At 37.3% G+C, this 13,039-nt stretch overlaps 2 protein-coding genes across 2 annotated transcripts in view; both read right to left on the bottom strand.

Moving 5' to 3' along the window:
• Positions 1–5,158, bottom strand: part of LOC6035816 (neurobeachin-like protein 1) — an 83,084-nt gene extending 77,926 nt beyond the window's left edge. Inside the window, 10 exon segments of the mRNA XM_038263214.1 lie at positions 51–741; positions 797–1,119; positions 1,178–1,450; positions 1,518–1,667; positions 1,885–1,965; positions 3,725–3,890; positions 3,892–3,998; positions 4,132–4,296; positions 4,575–4,772; positions 4,936–5,158. Of these exon segments, the coding sequence (XP_038119142.1) occupies positions 51–741; positions 797–1,119; positions 1,178–1,450; positions 1,518–1,667; positions 1,885–1,965; positions 3,725–3,890; positions 3,892–3,998; positions 4,132–4,296; positions 4,575–4,772; positions 4,936–4,986 (2,205 nt within the window). The 5' untranslated portion in view covers positions 4,987–5,158.
• Positions 5,159–11,444: 6,286 nt separating this feature from the next.
• The window catches only part of LOC6035820 (cilia- and flagella-associated protein 298), a 29,062-nt gene continuing 27,467 nt past the window's right edge, over positions 11,445–13,039 (bottom strand). Inside the window, 1 exon segment of the mRNA XM_038259242.1 lies at positions 11,445–11,672. Within this exon segment, the coding sequence (XP_038115170.1) occupies positions 11,559–11,672 (114 nt within the window). The 3' untranslated portion in view covers positions 11,445–11,558.

Genomic DNA, 13,039 nt, shown 5'->3' with positions numbered 1-13,039 from the left:
ACGTGCAGTCGTTAGTAGTTGCTGAACAAAATGTTGTGAATCTTTGTTACCTCGGCAAATGCAGGAAATTTCATCGTCGAACCCAGCTTCTGGACAGAATCGATGTACACGTTGATTTGATGGTATGAAAAGAGCCGCTTCGGTGGCACCACACTCACGGTTATCGAGTGCCAGCGACCATCGAGCAGGTGCGTTGATTGGGCGGTCGCTGTGAAAAACTCCTTCTTCGTGATGACACTGACCACAAAGTTTCCGTTTTTCTGAATGAAAAATTCGTACCCCGTTCCGTAGTTCGTGGTCAAACTGAAGAGATGACGTCGGTAGTTTTGCAAATTTATCTCCTCCTCTGCACTTTCAAAATGCTCGAAATCTTTGTCTAAGCGTATCCATGAATGAAAGACAAACCCGTGTGCCGTGTCCCATTTTCGAATCTCGGGAATGGTGATCCCATTGGTATTGTTCTGAATGTCCAAGTATTCCTTTGGGGTGACTCCAAGCGAAAGGCGGTGTTGAGAAACTTTCAGCATTACTTCGATCAGGTGTTTCCTGTATTCGAAATTGACTTCGAGACGCAAAAGCTTCAGCAAACTCTTCAGTTCTATGGGATGAATACTGTGCTTGGCGAGTTCTTCAATCAGTTTCAGCAGGTTTATTGTACACTTTGCAGACAATTTGTTGTGATCTACCAGACAACTTTCCACAATGCGTTTTATGATGCGTTGTTCGCTAATGGAATGTTTGCTAAAAAAATACAATTTTAATATTAATCCACACAAAGAGGTTTTTGAACACAAACCTTTGCAAATTTGTCGTGCATTTCTTCAGCAGCACATCACTGATGTAGTTTTGCTCCGGCTCGGCCATCGCGGGTATCCACTCGATCAGCTTGCTCACAATTTGAGCGTTCAAGTTGCGATTGCTGCCTCCATCGAACGCAAAGTACAAACAATCACATATCAAATTTTGCGACGGTCGTCCAAACAGTTTCAGCCCATCAAACAGAATGTTGATGTTGTTTGTGTGAATAAAATTGTAGTGAATTTTCTCCGAGCTACTGCACAGTTTGTGGATGCTCCTGACCAACGACGAACCCAGAGGTTGATGATCAATGTTCCACGTCTAGAATTGCACAAAAAAGTGACTATTACAAATTAAACAATCAACCTAAGGTGCTTACCTTAACGCGGTCCGGTATTTGCACCAAAGTTGTCAAAAACTTGGCCTCAAACATGGCATTGCACAGCACTTGTTTGTTCACGTAATCGGGAAGAAAGTGTTCGATCGTGTCGATGATCGCGGTGAGCGAATTTATATCAACGTAATTGTCGTCGCGCTGGGAGAGCTCAAAGTTCTCCGCCGGTGTAGCCTTCTGCAGAAAGTGGTCCGCTTCGAGCAGAGTCTGCACGGCACCCATGAAGAGTTGAAAAATGGTAAGCAAATCGATTTGGCGCTGGAAGTGGAAAGGGTGTTGTTTGTACCGAGTCATCAATTACTTACTCAAAGAAGCATCTAATTACCTGTTCAGGACTAGACTTTTGTAGTATTATTGCCATCAAGGTCAAGCACTGGAGAACCAGCTGACGAAGGCCGCTGTCGCTCTCCCATTTTGAAATGATATCCATCACAATGTTAACGGTAGCAGGGCTTATGGCACGTAATCCATTGTGCTGCGTTTACGAAAAAAATAAGATATTGTTTGTCAACTGTTACACAGAAGAAAAAAATGCTGACAAGCAAAAAGCAATTCTTTCCATTTTTGTATTACCGAGAACCATTTTACAACATATAACAGAGGAAAGAATGACTTACGTTAGTAACATTCAGCAAGCTCTAACTAATTTAAAAGCATTAAAACAAAACATTCAAGTGTGATAAACAACTCACCACAGTCTTTGCTCCGTCACCAGTTGAATTGTTTAAGTGATATGAATTAATATTTTGCTTGGGTACGCGTACTAAAGCAACCTACGATACATGATGATAGGATACATGATGTTAAGCATTAGAAAAGCGTTTTTTTTTTTTGTAAGTTGTTTATTTACTAATACAACCCCATAGTGTTAGAAAAAAGGCAAATATTCAATGCAGAAAGTATTCTGTTACAACGTAGCATCAGGAATAATAAACGAAATAAGTTTTCAAAGCGATGTTAAAGAATCAAACGATCCCTCAAGAGATACACAGATCAATGATCAACATTTCAAAAGTAAATTTGGTAATAAGAATTGAGCTCCAGACAGAATTATAATTAAGTCCTTAAAAGAAATAAAGAGACCAAGCGCATCTATAAATATTAGGGTGTTTCATCCAAACAAAAAAGTTCTCAGAATCAGGCAAACCGAGGTTCCCCTAGAGGATACTCATAGGGATTCTCATGCCAAATACCAGCCCATTTGGTTGAGAATTGGCCTGTCCCCAGCGGTTTAAAGTTTACATGTAAATTACTATGGGATTTTTATGCTTTTCGTTCAATCGTTCCTACAGGTCTGGGGACAACATGGATTCACTCGGAATAAAGACAGGTGTGTAGGGGATGGTCCAAGGAACAAATTCCAGAAGGAATTGGGGTTGTCCATTCTGTCCCCAAGGTGCGCATTGGATCGACGTCCGCTGTCTCCAGAATCAACGATTCACCCTTCAAATGTACGCATTGTCCTTAGTATGCTATGACGGCTAGCTGAAAATTACGACGCCCCATGTCAGACGGTGAACACGTGGGGAAGCATCGATTGCATTATTATTACAAAATCATAATTTTACGTTATTTGGAATAGTTCAAATTGTTACAGGAACATTAAAAATTATAATTTTATTGCTTTAAAGTATGTTTCGGAGCCAAAACTTGAGTGGATGCTCTGCCACGTGTTCACCGTCTGACATGGGGCGTCGTAATTTTCACCTAGCCATCATAGCATACTAAGGACAATACGTACATTTGAAGGGTGAATCGTTGATTCTGGAGACACCGGACGTCGATCCAATGCGCACTTTGGGGACAGAATGGACAACCCCAATTCCTTCTGGAATTTGTTCCTTGGACCATCCCCTACACACCTGTCTTTATTCCGAGTGAATCCATGTTGTCCCCAGACCTGTAGGAACGATTGAACGAAAAGCATAAAAATCCCATAGTAATTTACATGTAAACTTTAAACCGCTGGGGACAGGCCAATTCTCAACCAAATGGGCTGGTATTTGGCATGAGAATCCCTATGAGTATCCTCTACTAGGGGAACCTCGGTTTGCCTGATTCTGAGAACTTTTTTGTTTGGATGAAACACCCTAATAAATATATACTAAGAAAGAATAATTCAATAGAGGTGCGATTCCATAGAAGTTATTTTTTAAAGCAAAAATTAACTAAAAGTTTGTTTTGTCGATTGGAACAGATATAGGGAACCTAATTCTAGAAGACTATAACAAAAAATCCAATTCAAAAACAATTTAGACACATTTCAAATGTCCAAGATCTTGTATATTTGTTAACAATATTAAATAATAACTCGATGCATATCTGCTCTCTTGTACTATGCCTCTGGGATTCTGGGATAGTACAACAGGAATCACAGGAACGAATTAGGAAAATGTATTGAATCAATTAAACTTGATATATTACTATTTTTAAATCCTCAAATCAAAGAAAAGCGAGACCAGAACTACACGATAAATGATGTAAATGTGTCTTCCCACCACCAAAAAAAAGAAACAAGGCCAAAATCCCTACCTGTGAACCAGCAATCACGGCTCCCAGTATGTGAAAGAGCTCTTTGCCAACATCGGGATGTTTGCAAATGCCCTTCGCCTGGAAGCAATCGTAGATGAATGGCACGATCTCGGGATGAAGGGGCGAGATTTTGTAGCCCAGTTTGGCGTAGTTGGCCACATCCCCGGAGGAAGTTCCTCCAGGTTAAGTATGGGTCGTACAGTGCTTGCAGGAAGTAGTTGTAGCATTTTATGAACCGCTGGTGCTCGCAGCTTAGCGATGGTTGATGGTTTAGCTGAAAGGGGGTTAGAGTTAGTGACTTTGAATGTTGTGGAACACCATGCGCCTCCACTGTTTTTTTTGTTAAAGCAGTTCAATGGAGACGCATGATGTTTTATTATGTATAACTTTTTCGGCTCAGTGTTTACCTTATCTATTATAGAATTGATTAGGGCTACGCAATTGGATATGTAGCTAGATTTTATGATCGTTGTAATATTGTCAAAGTGACGACAGATTATTGTCAAGCATTGCACTAGTAGTTGTATTTCCAGTACTGTTTCTTCCTCCTTTTCTTCTTCTCCACTGAAATCCTGTAACAGTAATCTCAAATGTAGTTTAATCATAAACTCAGCTAATGACACATATTGTAAAACGATAGAAAATTCCCTTAGGCATTTCGCAGAGCATCAACACTAATGACTCACGCGAGTATTTTCTCTCGTCTTCTTATCAAGTGTATACGTTCTATGTTTACCCCGAGATTTTTTTTTCTCACTTTTTCTCCTCAGCCCTTCCACTTTCATTACGCAATCGTCGTCCCTCCAGGATGAAAATTCCAGCATAGCTTGTCTACCTCCTAGTTACGTACCTTTTCAAATTTATCTCTTGCGATTATCAAAAATTTCTCTATCGCGGGCAGCAACTCATCCGGAAGTCGGCTCAGGTGGGGCCCCGAATCCGGAGGGATGCGTGCCCAGTGCGGAACATTTTCGTAATCCAACGAGAGCTGTTCGTTCCAGATGCTGACGAAGCCCTGGATGAATTGGCGGAAGAAGATCTCCTCATTCTGTGTGGGAAAAGTCCAAACATAACCAGAATCATTCGATATCCATTAGCAAACATTGCAAAACATAAATCGATTTGCACCATTAGTCTTGGAAAAGTGACACATCAGAAGTAAAAAATTGCAACAACAATTTTTTCACTCCACAAACAGGAGAAAAACTCACCTTTGTAGTGTATTGCACCCATAAATTGTAGATATCCTTCTTGGAATCCATCCTCGACAGCGTTTAGAGGCAAACAGCGACCGAAAAAACACTCATTTTCTATGTTTTACTAATTTTTTCACAAATTTTCACCTCCCCGAAACCTAATCTGCACAGTATCTGGCTATGTTGTTATTATTCCTCACCACTTTCCTGCCTACGTTGTATGTATGAAGTGATGTGATGATACAATCGCTCCTCCGCCGACAAATGAATGAATGAAACTCCACTGGTATTTGTGTGTTGAACCGTCAGTTGTGTTTATGAATCGACCCAGGTGGAATAGCTATCCCGGTTTTTGACCATTGAAGAAATTTATTTGATTTTCAAAAGTTATAACCAACTGAAATATAAAGTTGTATTTTTTCTAAAATTGATTCATTGCTAAAAATGCATACATATTTTAATCCATATTCATCAAATTCAGTGAAATGAAAGAAACCATCATAAAGTAATTATTATTTAATAGGATTTCAAATAGGATGCAAGATGTTTAATTTTTTCAGTCGAGATTCTTATAAGAAATCCATTATGGTGAATTAATTATTCAAAAAAAATCCAATACAATTTATTTGAACAAGTTATTGGTTTGTCGATGAAAACCGTACGGTTTATAATAAAAGTTCTAGCTTAAACAACAAACTAAAACATTGCATATTGCTTACTTTTTAACACCACCTTATATTGCTTGCTTTTAACAGCAATTGTTTTGACACACTGAAGTCCGAAATTAATTTTATTACTTTTAATAAATAAATAAACAGTTCTATTGTCATTCAACAATAAGGTTTTAGCCATTCCGCTGTGAAACGGTTAACTTTTCCTGTCCTTCTGGAGAAAGGACACTTTTCCCTACCAAAAAAAAACAGAATGGAAAATGAATACCTTTCTTGAACTTTTTAACACTAGTATCGAAAAGTAACATTTTTCAATATTTTTTTTGTTTCGAACGGTATAAGGCTTTCTAGTCAGATATTTACCAACACATTCAAAGTATGTTTACATGACAGCTGGACGTTTGTTTGCATCAGGTTTCCTATCTCTTTCTAGCTAATTTTTTTTGTCAAGCGACTTCTAGCTGGTTTATTTGACTGACTGCCCGATATGTCAGCCAACATACTTCGCAGGGCTGTGACAGCTACAGCTCGATCATTGTTTGCATCAGGACACTGTGACGAGGAGTTCGTCATTTTTGAGTTAAATTATATTTTTTTCACTGGGCCTAGAAAGCCTTATAAGTACAAAACACATGGATGATTGACATAAAATTTCATTCATTTCGGAATTGCAAAAAAATGATTTAAGCAAAAAAAAAGTTTGTTTTCAACACTCGTCGTATTTATCCAATTCGGTAAACCTCGTTAGATAAATGTACGACTCGTGCTGAAAAAATCTGCTTTTAGCAACTTGTTGCATAAACTACTATTATAGAAGTTAAGGTTAAAAAACATCAAATATTTACGCACAATTGATTACAAGACGCATGGGATTTTCTGATTGGATTAAACTGAACTAATATTTGAACACCCCTAGTCAAACATCAATCTATCCCTTTTTGGAAGTAGCTAGTCACCACCAGAGCTCACTACGGTATATACTAGGCCAGTAAAATAAAGCAAGAATTATAAATGAACAAATAATAGCCCGGCTACAATTGAAAATGCTTTTACGTAAAAATGCCCAAAATTTTATTGACAAAAAAGGCTGAAAAGTATACCAACATTTATGTATATTTTGTTGGAAATTCAATTGTACAGCAAAATAAGCGTTGTGCAGCCATTCGGAATTGTATACCCGCAGGCAACTTGGCCACAAGTCACACATGTTAAAAAAAAAACAGTGTAATTATCACAAACCCAGCAGCGTTAGGGGGATATTTTGTATCAATGAATACGACATGCTGATTTATAGTAAGTTGGAGGATTTGGAATAGGTGTAAGTTGGAGGGCTTGGAACGGTGTTCGCAAAACAGGAAGTACAGGAAATGTTGTATTATCGAGTAACAATAAGTATACCGTCATCTCGCGCGAACACATGGGGCGAATTGTGACAGCTGTGTTAGACTTAGTACTGCACAATATTTGGAGATTTATGATTGGTTTCGGATAGAACAAATACAGAACAACAAAAATAATGCATCTTTTTTACAAATTTGATGCTTTTAAATGCTTTCAAAACTACTGTCCCTAATCAGACTGTAGTACCGATTCGTCCCAGATGACAGAAATCTTCGCTCTATAAAAAAGTGTAAGCTTGCCCTTGTTTAAGAATTTGAGAGGATTTATCGATAGAAAAAGCCCCCAACAATAAAATTTTCTAAGAACATTGAGTTGACCATTGTGACACGCCCTACAACGTGGTACAGACCCGTAATGCTATACTATGCTATTTTTCGAGCCCCTCTCGAAACAAGAAATTCATTTTAAAAATAGACCAAACAGGAACAACTCTGATTCACTTGAAAATTCAAAATATGGATTACAAATCACACAATATACTTTAACACCTAGTTGCCAAGCTCGAAAAAAATGGAAATAGGGGAATTTCTCCTTTTTCTCGAGCTTCAGAGTTTCAGAAACCTTACAAATCATACAACAAAATAAGTTTTTTTGCTCAATTATGTCCCAGTGATCTGTAAAAGGGGTAAGACATTTCTTTTTAGTTCGGCAATATGATTCCACACCGTTTAAAGCTTTCACATTTTATTAATCGTAATAGATCTTATTGTTTAATCTATACTTTTTCTTAAATTAGTAGCAATGACAAGGCAATACATATTTTGAAAATATACAATTCTGAGAATCTTTCCAATGTTCCATCATATGTTTGTTTTAGCATCTGTGTATCTGTTTAGCATTAACAAGTTATGATTTTGAGTTTCAATCAGGGAATAGCAGTATGATTCCAATAATAGTTTGTTTGTGTTAAAGTCGTTTTACATCTGCATGAATTCAGTTTTGTAGCTTATTTTTGTGACAATAATTGCAATTTTCGTTTTCTTCAAATCGCTATTTACATAATCCTTTTCATTATACTCATTCTTTTGAAATCGGCACAAATTTGATGATAAACTCATTTGATAAAAATATCCCAGCTCGGTTACTAGCTAGCCCTAATCTGTTCCATCTGTACGTTTTCCTATTTATGTTTAGCTAGTTTATCATTTTTGAATAAAAATTGCAACTGTGATAGCCCCTGAGATGACACAAGGTATAAAACCTTGACAGATAAAACCTATGAAACACATCGATATCGCTTTTGCACGATTAAATGACTTTCATAGTTTCAAACTGTCGAAGGTGGTCCAATCAGACTCTTTGTCATCTCAATTGTGCTTGCGGTTTTATTTTATTCGCGATGCTGATTGTGTGAGTCAAACTTCTAATATTTAAAATCATCGCGACTGCTTACTCTTAGTTTTTCTTGTGGAAACTTTTTCCCTTCTTATTTTAACTTTGTTTTAAGCTAAGCCTTTAGTTCCATATTTGTGTGTGCTAGCATTTCAAGAATTATCCCTAATATCATTTTCAAGAATATTTCAAATGCAGCTTCTTATCATTTATGAAAAAAGATTTGCAGACATTAAAATTTTGTATGGTTTCATGCAGACAAACATGCTTAAATTGCATCGATTTGTAGGAAATACCAAAAGTAAGCAACACTTTTTATGTTTTAATTTCTTACAACACGTATCGATAATATCCTAACGCAAACAATGAATAAATGATTTATTATCTAGAGGCATCAGTTCGAGGTTTTGAGTGACAATAGAATGATATCCAAAACAAATAGTGTGAAACTCGTTGTATTGCGGGATTTATTGCTTTGAGCTTCAAAACTCTACTATCTAGCAATTCTACATTTGATTGTAATGCCCAACCATTGTCAGTAAAGAATATAGTTTTTTTTTTTCTTAATTCTACTGAGACAGCTAGAATTTTACCGAATGACACCAACATTAATTCATCAAATTTAAAATTCTCATCACAATTTCGCAGAATTATTTGAGCTCATCAAGTGCCCTCATATTATCCATTTGTTGGTAATCTGTGTTGAGATATTAAGTACTTGACAATCCAGTTTAAAAGTTTAATTTTATCAAAATGATTCCTTCACGAAAAAATAAATGTGGTACTCTTGGGTGATCGAGTTGCAAAAAGTTTCAAGGATTGATCTGAACATTTGGTGGTCGATTTTGCAATGACCAAAATTTGAGCTCATTTCAACCCGTCTAGGGGATTAAAGTTTTTGGCCTTTGTTTGAAATAAGATTTTTTTTCCAGTTTTCAAGTAACAAACACAGTAGGCTTAAAACTCCTAGTCCGATGGGTTCTACTGCATGGATATGGCTCGAACTTCGACCATCGACCTATTTTTACATGCAGAATCGACCACCAAATGCTCAAATATTCCGTGAAACTTTTTGATAAACGGAATGGCACAACAATAAACAAAAAAAAATAGACGGTCTCTGGTAAATTGTTGAGTAAAACATTTCTCATTTACTATCAGAGATATTCCATTCCATTCCATTTTAATCACAAATCTGATATTTCATCCATATCGCAAGTAAATCATAAATGTATTGATAATTGGACTTTTCCAAAACCCTTGATGACAGATAAACATTTCACTGGGAGATCTATAGGAGATGCATTGAGTAATGCCTCTAGACGACAATAAATTATGAAACAAGCGGTTTGAAGAAAGGTAAGATTATGTGCGTAATAAAGAAGCATCAGACGAATGAAAATAACCTATCATACTATCAATGTTAATCAACAGTTCACCAGTGAGTGTTTGTTTTTTTGTTATCATAGCATATGTTGCAGTTATCACTAGAGTTTCAGAAGATAGAAAATAGCACAAATTAAGATTGAAGAAGAAAATTCTCGTGGATATCTCTAGATCCAGGGTGGTTGTTTTCCGAGACTCTTTCGGGTCCTCTATTGTCGAAATATTTGTTTTAATTTGATAACGATTATGAGAAGATAAAAATTGGTGGGCTTATTTATTGCTGTCACTAATGCTGCGCTTGTTGTTTTTCGATAGGTAAACTGCTGAAAACTACGCCACTATGTTAACCTTCACCATTTATATGGAAACAAATATTTTTGGACGGGTTGAAATATGTTTTCGTAGAATTGAACACTAAGCTGTTATTTTTTTATTTTGCCAGTTAAGGATCCAGAATTATCCATTGAGGTTTTTTTCTTGAGACATATCTCTTATATTTATTAACGTTAGAAATAAATTTCAGGTATGTAAATTATGATCAGAAACAAAAACCGATAAAAAAGAGACAGTTAGAAAGAATTCATATAATTAAACCATGCTTCTTCAATCTAGCTCTGCACCGCATGACGAATGATATTACAGTAGGGTGTAACAAAAATGACTTTTTGGCGGGCATTCAAGGGTTTGTTCCGATGTGCATACTAAGCCCAAATCCAAAATATGAGCTTGATTGGACGTAACAGGAGCTGGCGCTCCGCCCTTCAATTTTAAATGGGATTTAACACGTAAAAAAAGGTTTGTTTTTAAAATGACACTTTTTAGGCATTTTGGCCACTGGAGCGTTTATTTTCAACATCATTGGCGTGTAGGCCAGATCCTTGCGCATCTTTTGGTGTATATTACATTGAAATTTGGAGCACCCTGGAGCTCGGCACAGACCTTCAAAGTTTGGCAATTTTTCGAAAAATCGGCTCCGGCAAAAAAGATATGCATCGCGCCTCGCGAAACCCTACACAGAAAAAAAAATCATGGTAATATAACATCTGGGAAGGGGTACATCATTTATGTCAGAAAAAAGGTGTAATTTTATCTCTGGAAATGTGTAATTTTACCACTTTTCTGGTGTAATGTCACTTTTTCAGTCTAAATTGAGGTAAAATTACGTCATAAAAGAGGTAATATTCAACCTTCCAAAATTAAAGCTTCCAAATTTACATTATTTTTTTCTGTGTAGACGCCATTTGATTTTGCTGGGGTCGTTTTTTCGAAAAAATGCCAAACTTTGAAGGTCTGCACCGAGCTTCAGGGTGCTCCAAATTTCAATGTTATATACACCAAAAGATGCGCAAGGATCTGGCCTACACGCCAATGATGTTGAAAATTAAGGTAGTGGCCAAAATGCCTCAAAAAATTACATTTTTGAAAAAATCTTTTTAACGGGTTAAAACCTATTTAAAATTGAATGACGGAGCGCCAGCTCCTGTTAAGTCCAATCAAGCTCATATTTTGGATTTGGGCTTAGTATGCCCACCGGAACAAACCCTTGAATGCCCGCCAAAAAGTCATTTTTGTTACATCCTAATATTACAGTTTTATATGCTAGCCTCAACTGGTTTGTTGTCGTTTGTGCTTATTTTGTTCCTATATAATAATCATACTAGTTTTTATTTATTTTTTTTATTTAAAAAGAGCTTACACTGCCATAATGTTGAAAAAAAGCTTTGCATTTTTTCGCTTTTATTAAGTTTATTTTTCGGTTTATGATTTATTGCGCATACTGGACACTGAAAAATATCTCGTTTGAGTTCAACTTGTGTCTGCTATCGTCCGGTATTCATAAGAAAAGCCTTACTTAGTAAATCTAAACTTAACATCGTCCAAACCATGCACCTGACGCTTCAGACTGCGGCTATCGGACCAGGAGGAGTTGAGATACTGGTTGTCATCGTCTTGCTCAAGTTTCTGAAAAGAAATATAAATTAAGCTATAGTGGGCAGTCATGAGGTTAGAACGATTTGTAAAACACCGTATTGGTCTGTTTCCAATTTTTATGAATCATCATCATCATCAGAAAAAAACGAAGTAGGTTGCTTTAGCCATGATTTCAACATTTTGAATTTGAGGTGCATTTGAAATCCAGCCCATAGTAGGCTTTGATAATCATAACTAAGGCTACCAACTCTTTCTGAGCAAAAATCCGTACACTTTGCCGATATGACACCAGTGTGTGTGGTCCAATCCAATACCCGCTAACCGGTAGCCAAATTATGGGAAAGTATAGTTTGTAGCCGACTTTGTATATGCCGATTGCTGATACAACTTATTTCAGTCCCGGGTATTAGGGTATTATGACACCATGGTGTAACAAAAACTGTCAATTATTTAGATAAATTAAATTTAATAAATTTGAGAATAAAAAATAAAAAAAAACTGTGTCGTTTTCACAACTAACAAATTTCACAAAATGCTATCAGAGTGCTTATAAGTCATAAGCATAAGCATTAGGGTGGGTGATTTTTTTTTCGAAAGTGCTCGGATCCGGCTGAATTAAGGTCCATCTTGTAGAGGGTACCCATAGGGACTCTCATACCAAATTTGAGCTCATTTGGTTGAAAACTGGCTTGTCGCTCGGGGGTTGAAGTTTGCATGGAAATTCTTATGGGAAATGTGTGATTTTACTTCAAACGCTCCTACAAGCTAAGCGACAAACTTTAGTCCACACTTACACTAGGTAGCCGTGTCGGGGGTGGTCCAAGGAACATTTTTTTCTAAGGGTTCATGGTCATCCGTTCAACCCTGAGCTTGCGCAAAGCCGAAACATCCGGCGACGCCGGAATTCTTCGAAATCTCAGTTTTAACGGTCAACGCATGCTACAAACTATGACAGAAGCATCGTTTGAATGAATGGAAAACGCGACGCCAAACGTCAACTCACTGTTTGGAAGCAAATGTAAGGGTTTGCGCTTTTCCAACAAAGTGTGTTTTTTTCTTGAAAAATAAAATGGTTTTCAATAGGCAATTTGAAAATAAACATGGCCTCCGAACCCGAGTTCGTCGTTGAGCGGGTCGTTGCAAAGAGAACTCGGCGCTAAAAGATCCAGTTTCAGATCAAGTGGAAGTGCTGCGAGGATTCTGAAAGCACCTGGGAACCGGAGGAAAATCTCAACTGCCAGGATCTTCTGGAGAAATTGGCAAGCGAGGAGGGCGAATAGCGGGTCAGCCGCGACAAGCGAACATGGATCGGGTCGAAGAAGATGGGGGGGGGGGCCTCCAGCGATTCCAGTCAAAAAAATGAAAGCCAAAAATGGATTCGAAAAGGACACGTGGCG

Source organism: Culex quinquefasciatus, chromosome 3, assembly GCF_015732765.1.
Source record: "Culex quinquefasciatus strain JHB chromosome 3, VPISU_Cqui_1.0_pri_paternal, whole genome shotgun sequence".
Classification (NCBI taxonomy): Eukaryota; Metazoa; Arthropoda; class Insecta; order Diptera; family Culicidae; genus Culex; species Culex quinquefasciatus.
Note: the sequence above shows the minus strand (reverse complement) of the source record. Positions and strands in the feature narration are given on the sequence as shown.